General features: G+C 37.3%; 1 protein-coding gene across 1 annotated transcript in view; it reads left to right on the forward strand.

The window, feature by feature from the left end:
* Positions 1-24,984, forward strand: part of HHAT (hedgehog acyltransferase) — a 560,175-nt gene that overhangs the window by 288,971 nt on the left and 246,220 nt on the right. Inside the window, exon 9 of the mRNA XM_001366441.3 lies at positions 8,530-8,565. Coding sequence (XP_001366478.2) covers positions 8,530-8,565 — 36 coding nt within the window. The remainder of the gene's footprint in view (positions 1-8,529; positions 8,566-24,984) is intronic.

Consider the following 24,984-nt stretch of genomic DNA (forward strand, 5'->3'; position numbering starts at 1 on the left):
CTGCTCACCCTTTGGGATTTTTTGTTTTTAATGAGGGAGTTGGATGCCAGATACATCTCATATTTCTCTATTGTTGAAGGTCTGACTTTTTTTCATTGGTTATTTGGTACTCTTTCAATGAGGTCCTTGTTTCTTAGTTTGCTAAAAGAAAACTGAGGCCATTCCTTGTGATCTTCCCCTTTTCCCTTCCTTACTTCACAACCAATTGTTATCAGTCACTATGTCCTCTGTAACTCCAGTTTCTAATGAAGAAATCTGACCTTTCCCTACCCCAAAGTCTATCCCTCACATCTCCTTCAAGCATATTCCTAATACTTTGATCCCCTCTTTTCCTATCTTTTCTAGAAGATTCTCTCCATTATTATCCTCCTTTTCTTTCTTTAATATTAATTCTTGACTCATTTCCTGGTTCCTTCCTTGATATCTACTAACTTGTCCTTATCTTTTAAAAAATCAACAAATGTTCATTAAATCTCATTGTATTTGCTAACTGTCATTCTGTATCTTTCCTCTTTTTCTGTCTATCTACACTCAATATCTCTAATTCCTTTCTTCTCACAGTCTTTTTAACCCCTTGCAGTTTGGCTTGTGATGTCATCCATCAAATGAAACTGTTTTTTCCACAATAACTAATGATGTCATAATTGCGAACCCTAATGACCTCTTCTCAATAATTATCATTACCTCTCTTTTTGTCGCATTTAGCCCTATTGATATTTCTTTTCTGGGTAATTTCTCCTCTTTGGCATTTTGAAAAACTGATACTCTCCTGCTTTGCCTCTACCTGTCTGCTTGATTTTAGTCTCCTTTGATATTCTATAATTCATGTTATTCTCATTAACTGTAGATGGACCCCAAGGCTCTGTCCCAAGCCTTCTTTCTCTCTATACCTACTCACTTGGTAACTGCATCATTTCCCATAGCTTCAATTATCATCTCAATGCAGATGACACAGTTACATAGCCGCCAGTATCTCTCCAGAGCTCCAATTTTGTATCTCCAACTTCTTATCATACACTGACTGGGGGTGATTGATAAGCATTCCAAAATCAATATATCAATAACAGAAGTCATTATATTTCCCCACAAACCAATCTCTTTTCTAGATATAGCCATTGCTGTTGAGGACATCACCATTCTATTAGTCCTTCAGGTTCTGATCTTTGGTGTCATCCTTTCCTCATCAGTCTTATTATGGACTAAGTACATCTCTAATTACCCTTTGTCTCTTACTTCATCTCCTCCCCATTCATTCCTCTCCTCACCATGATGTCTAACACTTCACAAAATCAAATAGTTGCCAAATTCTTTTCCCCACATTATCTTTCACATGCTCCCCTCTTTTCTATTCACAGAATCACACGAGTTCAAGTTTACTTCAATACTTACCTGAACTCTTGTACTAGCCTTTTATTTGATCTTCCTACCCCTAGCTGGTAATTACTAGTCCACTCTCCACATACCTGCTAAATTGTAGTTCAAATCATGCTAACCCCCTATTCCCCAATCCCACCCCTCACTCAGTAAGCTCCAGTGGCCTGAATGAAATACAAAATTTTAAAAATACCCATATCTTCTGTCTTAGTACCATTACTAGTATCTGTTCTAAGGCAGAAGACTAGTAAGGGCTATAGTTTAAGTTAATGTCCAATACTACAAGTATTATATTTTATAAAGTTTATTAATAATCACTTGAAAAAGAAGGAATAAAAAGGAAATAGATGTATAAAAACCCAATTATCTAACAAAAGTAACCCCTTGTGAGTAAGTTCTCCTGGTTTTTAGAAAGCCTGTGAGAGTTAGGGCTACACAAAATTTATATCCTGCCTAAATCTGCATGTAATGTGAGAAGTAGAGTGGGGTGCTGGGAATTATAATTCTGGGGTTCAGATTCCAATTACACAGGGCTAGCCAATTGGGATTAAGTGACTTTTGCAGGGTCACACAAAGAAGAAATGTCTGAGGTCAGATTTGAACCCAAGGCTCCTGTCTCTAAGTCTGGCTCTCTATCCATTGAGATACCTAGATCTCCCATAAACTCTTTGGCATTTAAAGCTCTTCATGACTCGGACTATTCTTACCTTTCAAAATGTCTTCCTCATTACTCCTTTCCATGATCTAGTCATGCTGGTTTACTCACTATTTTCATGCATACCATGCTATTGTACCTTTGTTCCCTATTTCTGGAATATACTTTCTCATATCTATTTCTTTGAGACTTTGGCTTCCTTTAAGATTGAATTCAAGTGTAACTCTCTGAATGCAACTTTTCCTGATCCTCCAAGATGCTTGTGTAGTCCCTCTCAAAACCACTGTATTCATTTTGTAAATATAGGCTGTTCCAATAGTCTTAGTGCTATTTTAAACGTACTGCTTTTAAATTGCACTAAAATTTTTGGGGCACAGGTATATCTATAAATGTTTATATATACAATAAATATGTATATTTATATATATATTTATATGCATAAATGTTGTTTACACCAATGAAATGTTCCTAAGGGAAGGAACTGTTTCACTTTTGTGGAAAAACCAAGAACTTAATTCAATGCCTGAAACATTTTAAGTACTTAGTAATGTCTGTTTTACTGATTGATTGATATATTATTTGGGATTTCAACTTAAGATACTGTACTTTTTGAAATTTACTATTTCATTTTCTTCTTTATTTCTTGTGACCATGGAATAATTCTTAAGATTCACTATTTAGTGTTTTTTCATAGTTGAAGGTCTTTCCCATGACTGATTGCAATATTAACTAGCTGTTTGTTATCAAAAATTAAAATTTCACCACTATGTGCCTTGGAGATTTGTGCATGGGCTTTTAATCTCTAGTAGCAATATGTGGATTTGATTGAGTGGTGCTTTGTTGTTTTTATTTCAAAGTTCCAGGCAATTTATTTTTACTTTTCCGCTGTATGCTATTCAGGTTTTATTTGTCATATTCTTCTGAGAGATCTATAATTCTTAAGTTATCTCTATGCATACAATCTTCAAGTTCAGTTCCTTTGACTTTTATAGAATTTATTTGTTTTTTTAAAAAGTGTGTTTTTGCCTTTTTCTTCCTTTCTGCCAAATTTTCTTTCAGTTCTTTATTCTTGTGTTTCAAATGTGTAATTATCTTTCAGAGACTTTCTTTTGGAGAGATTCTCTGCTGTGTCTTCTAATTATGTTCTCCTCCTGCTTGTCTTTTAAAATTGTACCCTGAGCCTATGATTTCTGGCCTAAATTTTGTTTAGAATATTTTATTTGAAACATTTTATTTCTCGTTTAAACTATTCTGGAGTTTCTTCTTGTCCTTCCATGATCTCTAGAGTATTGTGAGCTTCTTCTTTTCTCTGGGATATTTTGATTGATTTCATTCATAGTATAGAACCTGTTCATTGTTTTCTGTCCTTTCTGCATATTTACTTTTTTAAAGTTTTTGAAAACAATTTTTTTGGTTCACATATTTGTTTGTGACCTAAGTTTTTCTTTCAGCCCTTACCCTCCATCTTAGGATCAATACTATGTTTTGGTTCTAAGCCAGAGCTGCTGTAAGGTCTAGGCAATGGGGGTTAAGTGGCTTGCCTAGGGTCATAAAGCCAGAAAGTGTGTCTGAGGCCAGATTTGAACCCAAGACTTCTCATCTCTAGGCTTGGCTCTTAATCCACTGAGCCAACTAGCTGCCCCGCAACCTAGGTTTTGTGTGGAGTGAGAAATTAGTGTGTTATTCTCAAATATATTAGCAACATTAATATCTCTAAAATGTATATGCCTAGGACCCCAGAAAGAGTTAGTGGAGCTGGTCTCTCTGAGATAGCATCCCTTGTAGGATAGGATTGCCCCACCTCATTTAGAATACTCTTAATTAGCTTTGGCCTGGGTGAGACAGTCTTTGTGCAATTTGCATGGGGGGGGGGGGTTGCCTGTCCAGGAGACCAGGTGGGCAGAAGGCTCTGCAAGGCACTCCCAATCAGCCCTGGAACCCGAAGCCCTGATTCTGATCCGGGACCATTAGCTAGGGGAGGTGGATTTGGAGGATTCCTCCTTCAGGACCTGACCCAGAGGGCTGTATTTTTCTATAAAGAAGGAGTGTTTCTTTAAGTTGGGGATCTTTTGCTTTGGGGGTTTTCTTGACTTTTGCTTTTTTTGCCTTTGGAACTTTTAATTTTGGGGCTGTGCTTTTCATCCTCAATAAAACATTTCATTTGAAAGGGTTTCCCAGTTTTCTTGAATAGTGGCTAAAGAGGATAAACTGGAATTTTCAAGGTTCCCTCAATTTCCACCCCATACAGTTTTTACTTGGCTACTCCTTCTTTACTTTATTTAGTGTTGAACCTTTCCCACTTCATTTTTTGGTGCTTATCTTTTGTCTCTTTTTTCGCTCTTCTGGTTCTACTCACTTCCACTACTGCTCACATCTCTAGAGACTGGATGTATCTTCATTCTCTTCACATTTAGGGATTTATATTACTCAGATCTTTGCACAGAGGAAACTCTGGGAAGAGAAGCCAAGCCCCAATGGGTTTCTAGACAGTCACTTTTCCATCACTCTGAGCTCTTTTCCCACTAGCCAACTCTTGGTAGCATTTTGCAGTACTTATGTCTTCACTGCCCTCTTCCCCCCTAGCCCTCACATAGTCACATTCCTTTTCTTCTTTTCCTTCATGTATATTTAGGCATATTGTCAAGGCATTCATGATGGTCTCTCAAGAAATTGGGTAGGTAAGCTGAGGCCTTACCTTGGTGACTAGGACCCTGTGTGCTCATCTCTTGTCCCAAGGGCCCTGGTTACTGGTCTTTTTATAACCAAGATTCTTACCTCTACCTTCAAAGCTTCTATATTAATAACTCTGTACTCCTTCATTTCCTTATTGCCCGCCCCATCACTAGCTGGCTTTATGGCCCTTTTATGACTTGGGTTTATAAGGTGGGAGTGCAATGTAACCTGGGAGTCAGTGCCCAGTACAGTGTCATTGTAAGCTGCAGGACCCTGGGGAGGACACGCTACTGAGGCTGAAACAAAAGATATTGGAAATGTATTTTATGGCCCACATTTGTGATATGGGCAGTTACATTGCTGCTGGGAGTGCTTATTGGCAGGCATAGTGTAGGAAACTCCCAATAGTATGCAAGTATGTAGTATGGAAACTACCTTCACTAATACGGATCCTATTAGAATATAAAATCTTAAGGATTTTACTGTATCAATGAGAGTTTAAATAACTTGCACATGGTTACATAACTAATGTGTGATCAGAGGCAGGACTCAGACCCCAATATTCCTGAAGAAGGCAGTTCTCTCTCTTTTGCCCCATGATGCCTCTTAGGGAATTTTGTAGACATGCTGTTCCTGATGTTACAGTGACAAGAAGTAAAATTGGTTGAATGTCAGTTGTGCTTTCAGCAATACATTATGCACAACAAGAACAAGAGATGCTATCTCTTCTGTCATGTAGCATCTAATACAAAAAACACATATAAAATAACATAAGGGATATGAAGATATACACAGTAATACACAAATAGCACATTTTTAATTGACTTCTACTTTAGATCTGGGATCTAATAGTAAATGTTGAAGATAATAGATGGAATCTAATCTTGGAAAGGTACCAAAAGAATGTAATTTTGAAGGTGGGAAGGGCTGTGAATTGGAAGAGAAAGGGAGAGCAGCCTAATTAAGAAAGATGGCCTGTGGATTTCTGGGAAGATGGCAAAGTCAGAAGTTTACTGGGGTCAGCTCTTGGTCCAACCACATAAATTAACCAAAATGCTAAAAGCCTAGCAATAGTAGGAGGAGTAAGAAAAGGGAAAGAGCTTATATTACAAGATTATTTTTCAAGAAAAAATAATTGAGGAGAACCTTGGATCAAATTTGGTCTCAGTTATTTCCCAGGTATAGGACCCTGGGAAAGCCACTTAACCCTCTTTGCCTAGTTCTTAACCTTCTGCCATTGGAGTTGTTACTAAGACAGAATGTAAGGGTTTAAAAAAAAAGAAAAAATAATTGAAGACCAATTCACCAGTTTAGCCTTCCTTGATACCTCTGTCTCTGATCTGGTATGGTTTTGTGGCTTCTGTGGCTAGAACAGTTTTAATCAATGACTTTAGCAGCAGCCCTAATTTTCCCCACCCCCAATTGAGCTTTTTGGGGGAAAAAGGAAGAGGGCTTAATGATATTTATGAAACTGGGTTAAGAACAGCATCTATCTGAAATATTATGAAAATAATAGACACTCACTTGTCTTAACCCCTTCCTCCTAGATTGCACTAGGGGAAAATCATAGTCTCTGGCCTCTTTAAGGTGGTTTTCCTCCCTCCTTTCTTCTCAAGGTTCATCTCCAAGTCTCATCCCTGTATATATTTGAAAATAAAGGTTAACCATATTTTACTCATAGTGTATATGTATATATGTTTATATTTCTTTTATGTGACATTTGAGAATATTGTCAAGATATTCATGATAGTCTCTATGTACAAACACTCACATGATTATATGTATGCAATATTATATATATATATACATATATATATATATACTTATGTGCAAATACACATATATCCATATATAAGAAATGTGCTTTCAATTGTAAGTTGTGTCAACAGCATAACTAGAGATTATTAGAGAATCCCTTTTCTAGTGGTGTGACCAAGGAAAGCCTTGAGCACAACTGCTCAGCCTTACCACTCTTCTGCTGATACTTGCTATAGATTTAAAATCAGAAAGTAAGGGTTTTTAAAAAAGAGAGAATCCTTAAACTTCCTCTACCCAAACCTTGTTCCATCCTTTCTTTATAAAGGGTAAAAAGTATCTTGTAAACAGATTACTTGATGTTCTGAGTAGACCAGTTTTATTAAAAGAATACAGAAGCCATAGACACACATGTGACTGCAGGGAGAATCATCCCTTTTCTAGAATCCTATCTTTTCTGTAATCTTTCTTTATTTTTAACTGTTCCATTCTTAGTTACTCATAGAATAGACTTAGTTCTTAGCTGAAGCTAATGGATTTAAACTGCCATCAAATGAGTGATGAAAGAATGAGAAATCCCAGTTTTAATCTAAATACTTTCTTGTTCTTCTCCCCACCCTTCTATCTGCTCAACACAGCTTGGGTATGATTAGGATCATTGCTAACATATGAATGCTCACAGTTCACAATCTGTACTGTGCTGAGAGAATGGGAGAGATAGGAATATGGTTTGGGGGCAGACTTGAAATATTCCTCTGATTAAAAAAAGACCTTTAGTAGGAATTGAATTTTGAATAACTCAGCTCTCCTACCAGCTCAGTTCAGGCTCATTCAGCTTGTTAATCCATACAGACTTTATTTCATCAGTGTCATAATAAACAACATTTTTTTCATCTTGGATCAGAAAAGGAGGAGATGTTGTCTGAGGTGCTGCAGCCTGGGGGAAGGGGAGAAATATATCTTAGGATAGTTTAAGGTTGTTACCCTGCAGAAAGTCTGATCTTAGAGATGAAGAAAAAGAAATGGAGAGAGGGAAACATGCAAAAGAAGTGCTGTGGATGCCATCTGAATTCTCCACTTTGGGGTAAAACTAAGTTACTTCAAATTAGTTATAGCTCAGAACTCAGAAACTATGTTTCTGAAATGTATTACGTAAATGGAAATTTTGTAACTAAATTTCCACTTGCCATCATTCATTCTTAACAGGTCTTGTCAGAGAAATGTATTTTCATTTCAGTTTGCCCTTAAATTAACAAAAGCTACTTCTACTCAACTTTTCTTGCTTTTCCAATACATACCCCCGGCACTCACAAATACAGATGTACACAAAATGCTTGCAGTTTCAAAAGACCCAGAGGTAAATCCTTCTGTAATGCCAATAATGACCCTGTGTTTATCTCATTGGGCTTCCTCTAGGGACTCATAACCTGCAGTCCCTGAACTTATTTTAAAAAATATTTTGATGACTACAAAATAGTTTCCTCTGTAATCTTGCATATATTATTTTTTGTATTTAAAATATAAGTCCAAGAAGGGGTCCATAGGTTTGATAAGATTGCCTGAGGGAGACTATTACACACAGAAAAGTTAAAAACCTTTGGACTGTCTGGGACATCCATTTAAATTTAATTTAATTTTACTAACTAAATTTCATGAATTTTATTCCTAAAAAATGATTTGAGAACTAAAGATATATTTCTTCTTTGTGACCAGTCATCTATTTTCCAGGCTGATAACTTATCAGAAAGAGTACTAAACATACCATCAACAAAGACCTGAGTTCAAAGCCAGCCTTAGACACTTACTAGCTCTGAGTCTCTGGACAAGTCTCTAGTCTCTCAACCTCTTTCTGACTCAATTTCCTCAACTTCAAAATGGTGTTCTTAATAGAAATTACCTCACAGAGTTGTGAGGATTGGACGAGATATTTGTAAAGCATTTAGTTTTAGTACAGTGCCAGGAACACAGGAGACACTTAATAAGTGGCTGTTCCCTTCCCTATTCATTTGTCCTATTAGCCATCATGAAGTGAACTTCTTATTGATATGTGTGTCCTTTTCTGTTTCTTGCAGGTATTTTGATGTTGGGCTTCATAAGTTCCTAATCCGGTAAGATGTTAATTTTATCTATTAACTAGTACATCTATTGACAGCATTTTGCAACATTTGTCCTCTTGAATAAACATGTTGAAGGAATACCAACAGTACATTTTTCAGAAACATAAATAGAACTAGTCTTTTTGTGGCTCAGAGAATCTGTTCTACTTTTAGTTTTTCATGAAAGACTTTTTAAAAGAGGTGCTCACACCTTCGATTATCATTCCCCACAAGTATTGTCCATTAATATTCTTATATTTTTATAGATGTTACAACAGCTGGTTGAGGGTGAAGAATTCTATCGGCTGGACTCATACATCAAGCAATTAGTTTTAACATTTTTTATCCACATTGTATTGAATGATGTTTTAATGAAACCAACAGATAATTTTGGTGTTATATAGATAGACAATTTTGCAATTAAAAAATTGTATGTTTGAAAGAGGTCCAATGATGTAGTTATAGAGGTGTCAAACTTATAGCCTGCAGGTCACCTGTAGCACCAACTCCTTAGGAGCTGTCTAAATAGAATAAAATGTAATTGAGGTGGGGGGTGTTGCGGCTTGGTGGGTCAGTGAGGTCTGGGTTCAAACTTGGCCTCGGACATTTCCTAGCTGTGTGACCCTGGGCAAGTTGCTTAACACCTGTTACCAAGCCCTTACTACTCTTTCATATTGGGTCCAATGTACAGTATTGATTCTAAGACAAAAGGTAAGGATTTTTGAAATATGTAATTGGGAAATGTTTAACAAAATGACTAAAAATGCAATAGGACAAAGATAATGCTAGATTGTGATTTTAAAAGTAGATATGTAGTGGCAGGGATCTCCTTTATTTCAGTTTGACACCATTGGCTATAGCAATTAGAAAGATATGTGTGAGATTAGTAAGATTAGCTTCTGAAACATCCTAGTAAGGCAAATAACCTTGGGCCAGTCACTCAGGTGCTGGCTGTAGGAAGAGTGAATTTCCTCACCTGGAAGTTCTTTATAGCAATGAAATCATTTGCCCAGGCTCTATTCTTATCTCTACATGTTTGAAAATGACTCACTGAGGTGGTTTGATCAAGGATGGTTTATAGGAAGACCAAAGACCTGATATTAATAAGTCAGAGAAATGATTTTAGTTAATAAAAGACTATGTATGAGCAAGATCACCCAGCTTCTCTAGATCCTATAAAGTTGCTGCTTTCTGCCAGTATCAATTACTGTTAATGCTTAATAAATAGTGCCCAAGTTAAGATGCATGAAAATTGTTCATTAAACCATGCTTTGAAGGCAGGAATCTCAGCTAAAGAAGTGTATGCAGTAGCTAATAAAAATAAATTGAATTGTGGCTTAGGTTGCATGTAGTAGTCACTCAGATGTCTCTTCTAGGGTCTTAGTCTCTCATATAATTAAGTGGATCTCTAAAGGAATGCACATCATTAATATTATCTAAGAACATTTATTTAGTTCTTAATTGAATGCGATCCTGTCCAGAGTACTTTTCAGTGAAAAACTACATGATGCGTACTCACACTTATAATCAAGACCATCCACTTCAACAAATATTTATTAAAAACCTCTCTTGTGTACTCCACAATTACCTTGGCCCCTTCACTGTAACCTTGCATTCAGTTTGCATATGTGTTGTACAGTTTATACTTGCTGTCTCTTGCAATAGAATTTAAGGCCATTAAAGGCAAAAAAAGCCTTTTTTCTTTTGTCTTTGTAATTCCCTGCACTAATCCCAATGGTTGGCATGGAATAGATTCCTAATATTTATGCCAGGCTTGAAGTCAGGAAGACTCATCTTCCTGAGTTCAAATTTAGCCTCAGAAACTTACTAGCTTTGTAAGCTTCGGCAAGTCACTTAATCCTGTTTGCTTCAGTTTTCTCATCTGTAAAATGATCTGGGGAAGGAAATGGCAAACTACTCCAGTATCTGCTAAGAAAACTCCAAATGGGGCCATGAAGAGTTGGACATGGTTAAAACAACTGAACATATGCTTGTTATTTGATTGGGCAATAAAAATGAAATAATCCCTGTCCTCAAAGAGCTTAAATCTACTGGAGAATCAAAATTAGAAAATACATAGTATATACAAACTAATGTAATTTGATTTCTAGATGGAGAGAGACCAGGATCAAAAAAGACTCCATGTTGGAGGTGACACCTGAGTTATGGTTTGAAGGAAATTGGGAATTCAAAAAGACGGAGATGAATGAGTTATATATTCAGCAGATATGATGGCATAGATGCATACATAGTGGATATATGAAAAGTGGAATAAAACTGTGCATAGTCTATGCAGGGGCAGCTAAATGGGGAGTAGATGGAGTGAAGTACTTTAAGTCAGGAATACTCATCTTCCTCAGTTCAGACATTTACTAGCTGTGTGACACTCGTTTATAAAATGAGCTGGAGAAGGAAATAGCAAACTACTTCAGTATCTTTGACAAGAAACCTGAAATAAAATATGAAGAGTTGGACATTTTACAGTTTATTCAGGCAGAAGGATGAGGAAGTATAGAATTAAAATCCATGAAGTGTCCGTGAGAATTTCATGGTTAAACTTGGTAAGGGAAGTGGTCATTTTTTCTCTGATTAATCCAGGGGAAATATTAAATGGAGGAGGTTGGAAAGTCAGGAGCTTACTTGCCAGTGTACAATTCTCTCATTCTTCCAAAGTTCTCTTTCCTCACTTTTGCCTTAGTTTCCCTGGCTTCCTTCAAGACTCGTTTCAAATTCCACCTTTTATAGAAGACCTTTCCCAGTTCCAGCACCTGCTAGGGACTTCTCTGTGATCTGTTTTTTCTACTCTTTATCTTGTATGTACTCAATTATTTTACATAGTACCTTGCTCAGGAGTGCAGAGATGATCTTTTCATTTACTTTGTATTCCCAGTGTTTAGCAAAGTGCCTGGTACTAGTGAGTGCTTCATAAAGATTCACCGCCTGACTGCAAAATGAGGCAGTTGAAGTAGATGGTTTTTTAAGGCCACTGGAGGATTATCTTATTGCTAGACTGTACATGACAGAAGTGACTCCATGCTTGACCACTAATTGGCCCACCTATGTACCAGGATGTTTTTGTGTACCCAAGAGTAGTTAATCAGATATATTTAATGAAGACATTTGAAGATTTCCTGAATATTTTCAGAATATTTTGCAAGGTTAGCAAATGTTCCAAATGCCCTTGTATTCAATAAGCCAGTCAACCTGATGATTGACTGCCTCTAGGTCCCTCTTCCATTGAGAATCTATGAATCAGCCCAGTAACACAAATTAATTATAAGGGTAGAGACCTAGATGTTTGGGATCTCAATTGGGGTGCATATCCTACAGTGTTCCTATGTTACCACCCATGGGATTGTAGAGCAGGGGAGCCCCATTCTTACATGGCTATGATTAATAAACTGACTTGTGATGCTTTGAGCACTTATATTCCTTATTAGTACCTCACACACAAATGCCTTATGTTCCCTTTCTGCTCAAAATCTGTAATCTTGTGATTCTCCAATACAAAAAAGTACATTCCTCTCTTGCAAAAGAAAGAGAATGTGAGACATTTTCCTGAACGTTTTTTTAATTAGATGTTTTCCTAGGATGCATAGTCTTTTATTATACACTTGACTATGTCAGGATATATTGAATGTTTGCTTTTTAAGCATAAATATAACTTCAGCCTGCTTAAACTTAATCAGCAGTGTCTTTTGCTTTGATGGATGGGGGTTCTCTAGATTGGCATAAATTATAACCAAGCCAACCCCTGTTAAGAATCTCTGCATAGTGAACTGTTCAGTAAGGATGTGCTTTCATTTAAGTTGATTTTATTTTATTTTTTAAACAGTGCTGTGTGGAAAGGAAGGAGCTATCATATTTAAAGAGAACTTTGCATTTTTTGTATTGAAATTGTGTATGGTGTTTATACTGTGGGAAAAATCAATGTATTCTCATCTCCTGAGTTTAGTGCAAATCAATGGAAAGCCATGCAGGGAGTCTCCTCGAAGAATTTCTTTAAAAGAATATGGTTGACTCCATTTGACATTAGAACAGAAGGGAAAAATGAAAAAAAAAGTGATTAAAAACAAAGTAGCTTTGACGCCTTACAAGAAACAGGATAAGAAAATTTTTTTTCTTCCATCTGATTTCAATTCTTGTCAGAGAAGGAAACAACAGTATTATGATCCAATACATAATGCAACATATTCCATATTTTTATTTTGTTCTAATTCATGCAGTCCACAGCCACTTCCATTCTGACAAGAAAATTTGCACAATCCTACCCATCCCATTTGAAAGTGCTTCCATATTTGTACCTGGTTTCCATTTTTGCTTTTCCTCAGAGTAATCATTATGTTTCTTTTTGCTTTCTCTCCTCAAACATTAGATTCATACAATCCACATCAATCCTTCATCTCTATGTAACCATCCCCCTACCTTATTTCTCTATCTTTGTAAGTATAGTAGTTTTTAAACTAAATGATTTTAGGGAGGACAGGAACTTTACTAAAGTCTTCTTCAACAGTGTCCCATTGTGTTGTATAAAAAGGGAAGAAGAGAAGTGGATGGCAAACATGTGAAAGATAGAGGTTTTGCAAAGACAGGTTTGCTGGACCCAACAGCATGCTGTGAAACTGATGAGGCTGTGTTCTGGAATGAGGGGAAGGGGATAAAAGTGAATACCAGCAGTTCCTGGGGAGCTCTTAGACTTCCTGTTGCTGGGACTGTCTGGAGCTGGAACCTCCTCTCTGATCTTTGTGAACTGAGAGGGTTTTTGATTTCCTATCCCCTGAAGCCAAAGATACCAAATCCTGTGTTCCTGTCTGGAGAAATCCTTCATTCTTAAGATTCAACAGTGTTCTCTGCATACTGAAAGTGTTGCTAATTGCTCTGAAGATCAGTGACCAGCTAGCCTGTACCGACAGTCTGTGGTAGGAAAGCCAGAAGCCAAGTTAGGCCTAACCCTACTAGGGCTGAACCCTAACATAAAGGGTTCCCCCTAAAGCTACTTAGAAGACCCGTTTATCCTACTAAAGTAATCTGGGAGGATTAGTCAGGTAGTTAGTTAGCTGGGGGAATTAGATAGACACAGTAGGGATTAGGGAGTTGTGGAAGCAAAGGAAGAAATCTCCATGTGAAGATCTTAGAGGGAAGGTGATTAGCTAGAACCCTTAGAGCTAGGGAATCCTAATTTCTTAATCCTCCCCTTCATATTACCTTGTTTCCAAAAAAATCAAATCCCTGACTTGCTTTTTAAAATCTGTCTGGGAGTCTTAGCAATGTACTGGTCTCTATGAAGCAGGCTCACAGACCTCCTTCACTGTGGGGTACCAAGGAACTAACTAAACCTTGGTATCTCAATAATATCAACACCATCCCATCAAGGACTGACATTATTTCAGTTGGTAAAGCCAGAGAGAGAAGAACTTAAGAGATCTGGGGCTTCTCAGAGTCAAACTGCCATTCTGGGGCCTGGTTGTCAGTTTCAGGCCTACTTGGACAGTTTGAAGCCAGTGTGGTAGTAAATTCCCTGAGAAGGCAGTTGGTGGGGGCTGCTCAGAATTCTCAGATGAGGCAATGGAACACTGAGCCAGAGAAGGGCTATGCTCCATTGTATCAGCCAACCTGTCTATCAAGCAGCCAAGCAGAGGCTTTATTTCCTGTTCAAAGCTGTTTGAATCTTTAGTGTCAGGAAACCAGACTTGGCCTAAACCAACCACAGTACTATCAATACAAGATAGTAGCTACATACAATCAATGATGATTGCCATAATGGAGTTATTCTACAATGATGCCATACTTTTTGCTAGCAGTAATACCATATTATTGCTATAATATTTTCAGATGCCAAGCTATCAGTTTTATGTTGGATCTATTGCTACAGAAAATATTATCCTATGTCCCCATAGTCCTGTTTCTAATAGGCTGCACCTACCAATGTAAACGGGCAGAGCTTGCATTCATTCACAGACTAAAGGCTACTGGATATTTAAATTTTACTGACACCGAACTAAAACAACTTATCCTAGCTATTCAAGTTAAACTAAACCAACTGGAATCACTCTATGTAGAATCAAGAAAGGGGAATGGAATAGAGCCAAGGCAACTACTCAAGAAGGGGGATGAAGAAACAACCCAAGCACCCACCAATCTTGAGTTAGAAACTGAGGCTATGGACAATGCCACTGAAAATTTGTTTTCATTAAGGATATTACCTATGTAACACCAGATATGGCATAGTGCATGTCAGGTCCCACAAACAGTTTACATCAGCAGACCATGACTCCTTAAAGAGACGGACACCCAAGTTCTACTATGAATCTCATAAAGTGATTAAAGAATTTAAAAGGGCCATTAAGATATATGATCCTGATTGTTCTCACTTTGAACTTTTAATGCAAGAATTATTAACAAAAAGGGAAAGGGAGCAGTTTATTGATGAGGCAATTAGAAATTCTGATTTAACACCATGGCCTATAGAAAATCTTGACTTTGAATTGAATTTGGTCGAAACTTATAGATTTTTGAATCAAGCTAGAGAATCTATAATTGAGGCAATGAAAGTGAATTCAAAAAGACCAGATTCTTTGTCTAAGTTTGAGAGACTTAGACAGGAAGGTGGGGAAACACCAGTGACATTTCTTGATAGGTTAATTGAAGCTGGGGAACATCTTCTGGGAAAGGACCATCTTACAGAGGCAACACTGCACATATTAGACATCAATTTGTCAAGAACAGCTGCAATGTAGTAAAATACTTTTTTAGAACCAATTGCCCAAACAGGGAGAATATGGGGTTGGAAGAGCTAAGGAGAAATGCATTTTGCATTTTCCAGGCTGATAAAGAAAAACATGCAGAGGAAAAGAATGACCTAATAGAAGACATTAAAAAAACAATTACAAGAGGCTAACAAGAAATTGAGGGAAAGTGAAATTAAAGAAGTGAAAGCTATAGCAGCTCTTGGATCTATAATGGCAAACCTATGACACATGTGTCAGCACTGACACATGTAGCCATTTTTATGACACATGACCTAATGCAGACTCAGCTCACCTCAGGGCCTGAGAGTCACCCAGGGAGCCCCATGCCCGCACCTGTGGCTAGGGCCATGCCCTGGCTGGCCAGGGGGGACAGACTGCTCCACATGCTGGCTACAGGGGGGGCAAGTGGCAGGCTGAGTGCACCAGGTGGCTGGGGCATGTGGGGCTCCTGCAGGGGTAGGGAGGAGTACGGGCCTGGAAGGAGTGCACATGGGCAAGCAGGCTGGCAGGTGGCAGCTGCTGCTCTTGGTGCCCCCAAGCCAGCCGGCTGGGGCAGAGCGGGCAAGCAAAAGTCTGGGTGGGGCTCTGGCCCATGTGTAAGGAAGGAATGCCTAGAATAATTTACCAGACATTTTTAGCACCCTGAAAAATATAGCAGTGACTTTACTCATAATTTTTCCCTCTATGTACTTTTGTGAGACTTTATTCTCAGTGTTAAATAATATCAAAACCAAAAAAAGAAATAGATTGACATATGAAGTTAGTAATGCTTGTTTGGTGTACACAATACCAAACTTCAATTGAAGATTTAGCCAATGAAATTCGGCAACAAAAAAGTCACTAATAGGCAGGTTAATTAAAGAATTTCCCCTCCCCCTCACTTATCTTAGTTCATGGCACCCCACATGAGTTAAATAATATCAAGACCAACTAAAGAAACCAACTGACAGATGAACAAAGAAGCCACTAAGCAGGTAAGTTAAATAATTAGTTTTTGGTTTATTAAATACAGTTATATATTAAAATTATATATTTTTGTTATATAAACTATAAACATTGTGAAATTATGGTTTTTTTCTCAAAGTGACTCACCATCTGAGTTATGCTTGGTTTTTTGATGAATTTTGACACACCAACCTCAAAAGTTGCCTGTCACTGCTTTAGATCTTATAAACTAAAGATAGAATATGACCCAGGCAACAAAGAGCAGATCCACTCAGATGTTCCCTGTGTAACAGATTGGGGCACTTTATGTGGGAGTGCTGCTTTAGTGGGAAATTCTCTGGATAGGCAAACAGAGGGAATAGACAATTTTATAACAACGATGGGTAGAGGCAGAACTCTTATGGGTATAACAATGGCAATACCAGATTTGCACCATACTAGAGGCAGGAGCAAAATAATTGCTGTTCTCAGAGCAGCTACCATGAATCCCAGCTGGCTCCTGATCTTTACACTATGCGTTTACATTAAGAATGGAGCCAGACCTAAATTCACTCAGGTGGCAGGATCAGGTGCCTGAAAGGGGATCAGCAAAAAGGGGCATGTATTCATTATGAAGGTGTACCCAGCAACGCAAAGAACAGGAACCAAAACAGACAACAGGAATTAGCAAATGGGGAATATGATAGGAACATTTTAATACAAACTAACAACAATACAATAAATATTGAGGATAAAGAAGACAAATAGAAACAGTAATAGTAGCTAGTGTGAACAGTGAAGCAATAGTAAGCTGTGAGGAAGAAAACAGATTTAAAAGCAGTAATAGCAAGTGTGAGCAATGAAACAGAAATAAAAGCTGAAGGAAGTTGTAGGGAAATTACTAATTCCTGGGAAAGCAAAAGAAGTAGAAAATCCTGGCAGTGCAATGAAGAGCAAGCAAATAAGGAGATGGGCTTTGATGACCAGGGGGTAGAAATAAAGTTCCCAGAAACAACCATGTTGGACCCTGTTATAGAAACATTTTTGCTGCCAAATAGCATGGAACCACATGTTGACACTAAAAGTGGGGAAACAGATTTATGATTTGCTAGTGGACACTGGAGGAAGCACCATGAGGATTGCAAGGTTATAGGGTCAATGGAAGTTGTTGGAGCTACAGGTAGACCACAGAGAGTAGCAAAACTATTGCCTAAAATGGTTTCTTTGAGTCCCCTGTCTGTAGACTACATGTTTCTTCTTATGCCTTCCTGACCAATGAACTCATTGGGTAGAAATTTGTTGTGCAAATTAAGGGCAGCTATCCAGTGCACACTCTCTGGAGATATATCACTTGACCTTCCAGAGGAATCTTTCAAATCCTTTACAATGCTTTTCTTAGATTCTGTAGAAACAGAGGGAGACACAGGATCTGTCTATTCAATACCTGATGATGTACCTGAAGGTCTATTTCTCCTTCTTTTCTTTCTTCTCTGTTAGCAAGTTTTACTCAATAGATCCACTACTCTTAGGGATGAAGTCAGAGTTACATGGAAAATTTTAGTATGAAGGACATCTAAGACTGGACAAAGAAGGAAATTAGTCATATAGCAAGAATGAAAGACAACACAAATGAACAACCTGAGTAATGTGCCTGAGGTTACTATTAGATTCTGAACTCTCTAGTCAAAGTCTATGCAATTTTCCATCCTTATATCCCCAGAACTTAGTAGAGTGTTTTTTTACTTTGTGGACATTTGACAAATTGAATTAAGATAACAATAACAGCAACAATAAAAAAAAGCCTACAAGTATTATAATACTGAGTAGATCTACTTTGGTGGATTTAATGAGAAAGCATGTAAGAATCATATAGGATGCAAAGGCATGAAGAAAATACCTACATTTAATCACATATCCCCCAAAATATTAAAACTGGTTATCAGGAGAAAAGCAGTTGGCAGACACATGGCCATAAAAGATCCCCATAATGAATTTGTAGGAAAGTTTAACCAAAATAAAATGAAAAAGAGGGAGTAGAGTCACTTGAATCATTTATAAGGACTTCATGGGCCTTAGATAGGATTTGTAAAATAACGTGTTTGGTTTGAAGAGCTTTAGAAAGAGTTACTTGCTCATTTGCCCAAAGGTAGTTAAACTTTATGCTGGGAAAATAACAAGGGGAAAGTAGATTTAATTGACTCATTTTATGACTTTGATAACATCTTAGAGATTCCTATAAGCTACTAAGTTTTATATCTTTCATTCGTTCCTTCTCTCTCTCTCTCTTTCCCTTCCTTCCTTCCTTCCTTCCTTCCTTCCTTCCTTCCTTCCTTCCTTCCTTCCTTCCTTCCTTCCTTCCTTCCTTCCTTCCTTCCTTCCTTCCTTCCTTCCTTCCTTCCTTCCTTCCTTCCTTCCTTATTTGAATCTAGGACCTCCTATTTCCAGGCCTGGCTTTCTATCTACTGAGCAACCTAGCTGCCTCTCCCAAGGTGCCCCACCTTTTTTCTTGATATTGTGAGAGGCAATTCCCTGGATTCTCTCCCTAGAATTTGCCTGGCCTGCTTTAGCCTGGATCTTTTGCCTACTTTACCATTGCACCTGTGAGAAGGTAAAACAAATCCTTCTGATATTGAAGGGAGAGTTGGGCTGGCCTAAGTCTTGCCTTAAATGTCGGTAATATTTATGCTTAGGGCCCTATAGTCAGCTTTAATTAGTGTTTGCCTAGGAGGCCCTTGTGTAAGGATCCTGGCATGGATAGTAGAAGTACAAAGTTCAGGGAACAGACCACTAAATTTGGTCTTAGCCCCCTAAAACTGTTTGAGAAGATTTAGGAAGTGAATGTATTCTTTGGAAGACAAATGCCTTCTATTGAGCAAACAGATCCTGCACAGAGACAAGTTTGATAACAGTAAAAATGGTAACTACCACCAACATTTACACTTATATTTGAATTTGTTCTTTTGAAACAAGGTTTAATTCTTATAATAGAAGGGATAGAGTGAGGTGGATATTTGTTTCTTGTAGGAACTTCTGTTCTTATTGTGAGAGTTGGCTTGGGGACTTCCCAAGGGTTTGAGATGTCTCTGAGCTTCTGGAATGGAAACAGATTTTTAATAACGAAACAGCTGCTGGGTTGATAAGGTACCAGTTACTGAACTCAGAAATAAGGAAAACTGGTGTTATCTGGCTTTTTTTCCCCTTAAGTAGATACTCAAATATTGAAGTAGTTTCTTTCTTATAAAACGAGACCCACTGAACAATGGTGTTTGTATATGAACAAATAAACAACCAAAAAAAATCACACTACCACTAAGACAATCAGAAACATATATCCGAATATCAGAAAATATTGCCTTTAGGGTTCACTGATCTGTGGAGGAAAGTAAAGCCAGAACTTGGATGATGGACTAAAAAAGTAGTAATGGTAAAGATTTTAGAGGTAATGATAAGGACAAAAAAGTGCTTAGTATCCTAGGACCTCCATATTTTGGTTCTAATCTTTTTTCCCCTGTACATATCCTATCTTTTAGGTGAATCAGACCCACTCCCTCCTCCCCATGCATGTCTAGAATTTTTCTCTTTGTTTATACTATTCTTATTATCTTCCATGTCCCCTATTTCATTTTTGCCATGTGAAATCTTGCCTATCCTTTAAGGTGCAACTCAAATGTTACCTCCTTTATGAAGCCTTTCATGATTCAGGTCTCTCACCCCTGGCCCAATTGGATGTATTCTTTTTTTTGAGTCCATATAGCATTTTGGTATTCCTACAATATCAGAGAATTTCAGAAACAAAAGTGATGTTAGGGTTCATCTCAATAAATCCACACCTGGCCAAGAGTCTCTTCTACAATATCCATGATATAACCTCTGCTTAAAGACTTCTGGTAATGAAAACCAACTATCTTCTGTTTTCATGCTTAATATATTATTTTTATATTATACTTGTCTATATACTTCTCTTATCCTTTCCACTAGAAAACACATTCCTCAAGGCTAAGGACTGTGTTGATTCACTTCAATCATTATCTATTAAGCATTTTCATTTCAGTGGTGTACTGTATTGGGAATGAAAAAATGACAATGGCACAGTCCTTCTCAAGGTGTTGACAGTCTTCTAGGGAAATTGGAAACAGGTAATAGTAATGCAAGGTAGACTGTGATAATTACAGGGCCAAAGGCCAAAGTACTAATTATGAGTGATTTAAGAGAGGGTTCATTTATGCTAAAGGGGAGGAAGAGTCAGGAAAACCTTTATGGACTGAGGAAATGGTACCTGAGTTTGACTTCAAAAACAAAAGAGGACAAGAAAATGGAAGGATCAGGTTAGGTTCTAGGCATAGGGGTATTCCCTTTGGAAATTTGCAGAGATGGGAGAAGACAAGATGAAATGGGGGGGTAGGAGAGTGGTAGAGTAGAAATGACAATATATGGCAAGTAATTGGATATGTGGGATATGGGAGAATAAGGAGTTGAGGATGACTCAGAGGTGGTGGACCTATGTTAACTGAGGGGATGCTGGTGCCATTGGCAGTAAGAAAGACGTTTGGAAAGAGGAGAGGAATTTTGGGGAAATGATGATGAGTTCTGTTCTAGATATCTCAAGACTGGAAAATTTATGTCAGCTTTGTAGATAGTTTTGAATTCCAGGTTAAGGAGTTTTTATTTTCTACTGTGAGTAATGGGGAGCTACCATTTTATTCAGTGAGAGAGTAATGGATGACAGGAAGAAGGGAAAGGATAATAGACAGATAGCCTAAGTGTAACTTTTGGAAGCCTGAAATATTAAAAGAGCTAGGTAGAAGATCTCTACCTCATTTGGTAGTTTCCATGGGAGGGCTGGGAGACGAATCACAGGGAATGAGATGACAATCTATACTGAAAAAGTACCCAAATCAATGGAATTCCATACCATTGATACAGTGAGGGTGGTAGGGAGTCACCAAATATTACACCAAGGGAGAAACATGATTTTGATATATTGTTTTGGTAACAATATTAAGAATGGATTAGAGAAGGGAGTGCAGGCCTAAACTAAGATTCAAGCATTAAGACTGATGTAAAAGATGCCACAGAGGAATAATCAATAACATTTAACAACTGACTTGATATGCGTGGTGTGAAGGAGCTAGAAAAAATGAAATTTAGGTTATGTTTGGGTAACTGGGAGTATGGCACTGGAATTAATTGAAATAGAGAAGGTAAGAGAACAGTTTGGCATAAGAAGTATAAAACATTACACAAACAATAGACTCTCTGAAATTAGAATGTACCAAATAGAAGTTAATGACTCCATGGTACAAAAAGAAATACTAAAACAAAGTTAAATATTAAAATAAAGAAAATAAAATTTAATATTTAAAAATATTAAAAGATTGAAAAAAATGAGCAGTTAGGTGACTCAGTGCATTGAGAGTCAGGCCCAGATATGGGAGGTCCTGGTTTCAAATCTGGCTTCAGACACTTTTTTGGCTGTAGGACTCTGAGTGAGTCTCTTAACCCTCATTGCTTAACCTTTACTACTCTTCTGTCTTAGAGGTAAGGATTTTAGATAACAAAAAAAGGAAAGAAAATGTGAGGCATATCATGCCAAGAATAACTTACCTGGAAAACAGATCAAGGAAAGATAATTTAAGTCATTGAATACCTTGAAAGCCATGACAAAAAAAGGCTATAAAACATATTTAAAGAAATTATGAAGGAAAACTGCCAAGACATATCGGAACAAGAGAGGAAAATGAACATAGAAAGAATCCATGGATCACCTCCTCAAAGAAACCTCAGAAAAATGCAGGAATGGATTTCAGAGGCCATCGAGTCAAATGCCCTCTTTTTATTTTATTGCTGCTGCAAAGTGGTTTTCCCACTGTTATAGAAGGGATATGACTTGAATCAGAATCTGGAGTTCTTGATCTAAGGCCTGTAAACATAAAAAAAGAACCCTTAACTATTTTAGTGAAAATGGTTTTCTTTGTAGTCTTATGTAAGCTAATTTGTACGTTTAAAAGCATTACTCTATGAAGGGAGTCATAGGCTTGATGAAGGTTCTATGATAAACGAAAAGTTTAAGACTCTCTCTGAAGTAGATGAAACTGAGTGGTACTAGAGGAGTTGGGTCCAAATTTGGTCATTAACACCTATTACCTATTAGATATTGGACAATTTACTTAACCTCACTTTTCTGATGCATGAAATGAGAGATTTCAATTAAATGTCCTCAGAGGCGACTTTTGGCTGTAGATGTGCAATTATATGATAACATCTCTAATTCTGTAATTACATATAGCTCCAGTGATAATCTCTTCTCAAATAATCTTTTTTAAACTTATCAGAATAGGGGTGATTATTCATGAAGTCTGGTCTGTCCTATCTGAGTAAGTGATTGCTCTTCCCTTTCTGTTCTTTGGCTTTCACACAACTGCAAAGATGCAATTTTACTGATTTATGCATTTTGTCAATGTATCTTATTTAGCAGATCACATGTCCTCTCTCTGTACCCTTCTTCCTGTCATTGCTTATGAACCCCCTTTGGCCAAAGTCTGGGTGACATACTCTAAACAACATTTAGCACAGTGCCAGAGAAATGTAAGAACTTATGAAGTTAAAATTTACAAATTAGGAGGAGGAGTTGATTTGTTAAAAAAAAAAGTGCAGGCAAGGAGATTGGAACTTCACTACCAACAACAGGTTTAGGGACAGTATTTGGTGAACCCTGCCCATCTGTTATTGGCTCTACTGATCTAAAATTACACATTGATTGGTTTCCTTGCCCTGTGTTTCCTTGAAAGCAACTCTATGTAGTTTAACAATAACATTAAGCTGTCATTTAATTCTCAATTGTTTGTGTTTGCCTTGTATGTTGTAAAGGATGTAATGATACTTGTAAATAATATCTTTAAGGCACCTGATATGATGAAATATGGTAGTAGTCTTCTACAGACCCTGAGATAGTCTCTACAAAGAAACTCATTAAAAAGGGAGTTTTGTTTCTTTCTATAGTTAGGTATTGTTCTCTAATTGATATGTCACCACATATTCCTCTGATCCTATTCTAATCACTTTGTAAAGGGTGAAATTATGGCTGAGACTGAATGTATAATTAATTTAGGTCGCCAAGGATTTTATTTATAAAATCCTAATGAAAAACCCAAATAATAAAATACCCAAGTCAGCTGCCAAATTTTAAGGTGATTTAATTGATATAGTAGAGAAAAGTAAGAAGAAGGGAGAAGGAAAGGGAGAAGGATTTTTCCCTCCCCCTGCCTAGTGGGTACCAGGTGGGAAGATTAGAAGATCTAGAAAGTAAGGGTTTAGAGTGTGAAGGAGGAAGGAATCAACCTGAACTCCAAAAGGGGCTCAGCTGAGATGCCTGAACCTGAATCAGATCAAGGACAAAACTCACCACCAAAACCCAGACAATAACTGCCACCACTCCCAAGATGTCAGAACACCTAGCACGCTGCCAGCCAGAGTCGCCTCTCCAGGGAAAGAGAAAGTGACAGGAAATGATGTGCCTTATATGGACATTTTTACATCACTTTTCTGCATCTCATCTGTACCAATGAGGACTTAACTTGACTTAGGACAGCCCAGAGGTGTGTCCTTTTTTTGCACATGTCTGTTGAAGGCCATCTCCTCAGATAATTAAATCTTGAGTTTGATGCAGACCTTCAAAATCTTGTTAAACTAAGTAGGGTGGAGAATGTAGAGTTTCTAAGACCTGATTCTATTATTCCAAATATCTCCATTGTTATTGATGAGGAAATAGCTAAATCAGATCTTCTAAAGATTGGTCTGATTAGGGTGGAATAGTTTTAAAATTCACAACTTATAATGCCCTTTTATCTTGCTCCTTCCCCAGCTCCTCCATCTTTTCCTGGCCATTAAAGACAGTTATATGTATCCTAAGATTCAGTTCCTTATCCTTTGTGCCTTGGGGAACTTATGTACACTCACTACATTACAGGGATGATTGTTACTTTCTCTAAGTAATACTTTTTTTACATAAAATTTTTATTTTTATTTTTAGCTTTTCTGTATTTTTATTTATTTTTTTACCAGTTTACATGTTATAACAAATCTCTACACAAAATTTTCTAAGTTATATGATCAAACTTATCTCCCTTTCTCCCTCCCTTTCCTTCCCCCTCCTGGTACTTAGTAGGTGATTTGATCTGGTTTATACATGTATTTCTAAGTAATACTTCTAATGCTAAACCTATACCAGCTTTCTTGCTTTACATGTCCAGTTGCTTTCAAAAACATCTCTACCCAGATGTCAAGCTAACAGATGAAACTTAATATAATAACTCATCTTCCTTTTTCTTTTACAGCCCCCTAAATTCAGAAAATTGGTATTAATCCTTTTGGACAGAACCCATCTTGAACAGTATATTCAGGTCTAGTTGCCATAATTCAAGAAAAATACTTATAAAACATAGTGTACCTAGAAGAGAGTGACCATGCCAGCAAAGGAGTTTTAAGATCATGCTGACTCCTATGTCTAGAATGCTTTTTCTTTGCACTTGCCCTCTTTAGATTCTCTATTTTCCTTCTAACCTCAGCTCAAATTCTCTTTTTTTGTTATACAGTTTCTTTTTCTTTGCCCTTTTACCCACAGTGTCTTCCCTCTGAGATCTCTTTCTGTCGACAATATCTACTTTGTATATGTCTTATATGTACCTAACTATTTACATATTTCCCCCTCCCATCATAATGTGAGATACTTAAGGGCAGAAACCGTGTTTTGGCCTTTCAT

Source organism: Monodelphis domestica, chromosome 2, assembly GCF_027887165.1.
Source record: "Monodelphis domestica isolate mMonDom1 chromosome 2, mMonDom1.pri, whole genome shotgun sequence".
NCBI lineage: Eukaryota > Metazoa > Chordata > Mammalia > Didelphimorphia > Didelphidae > Monodelphis > Monodelphis domestica.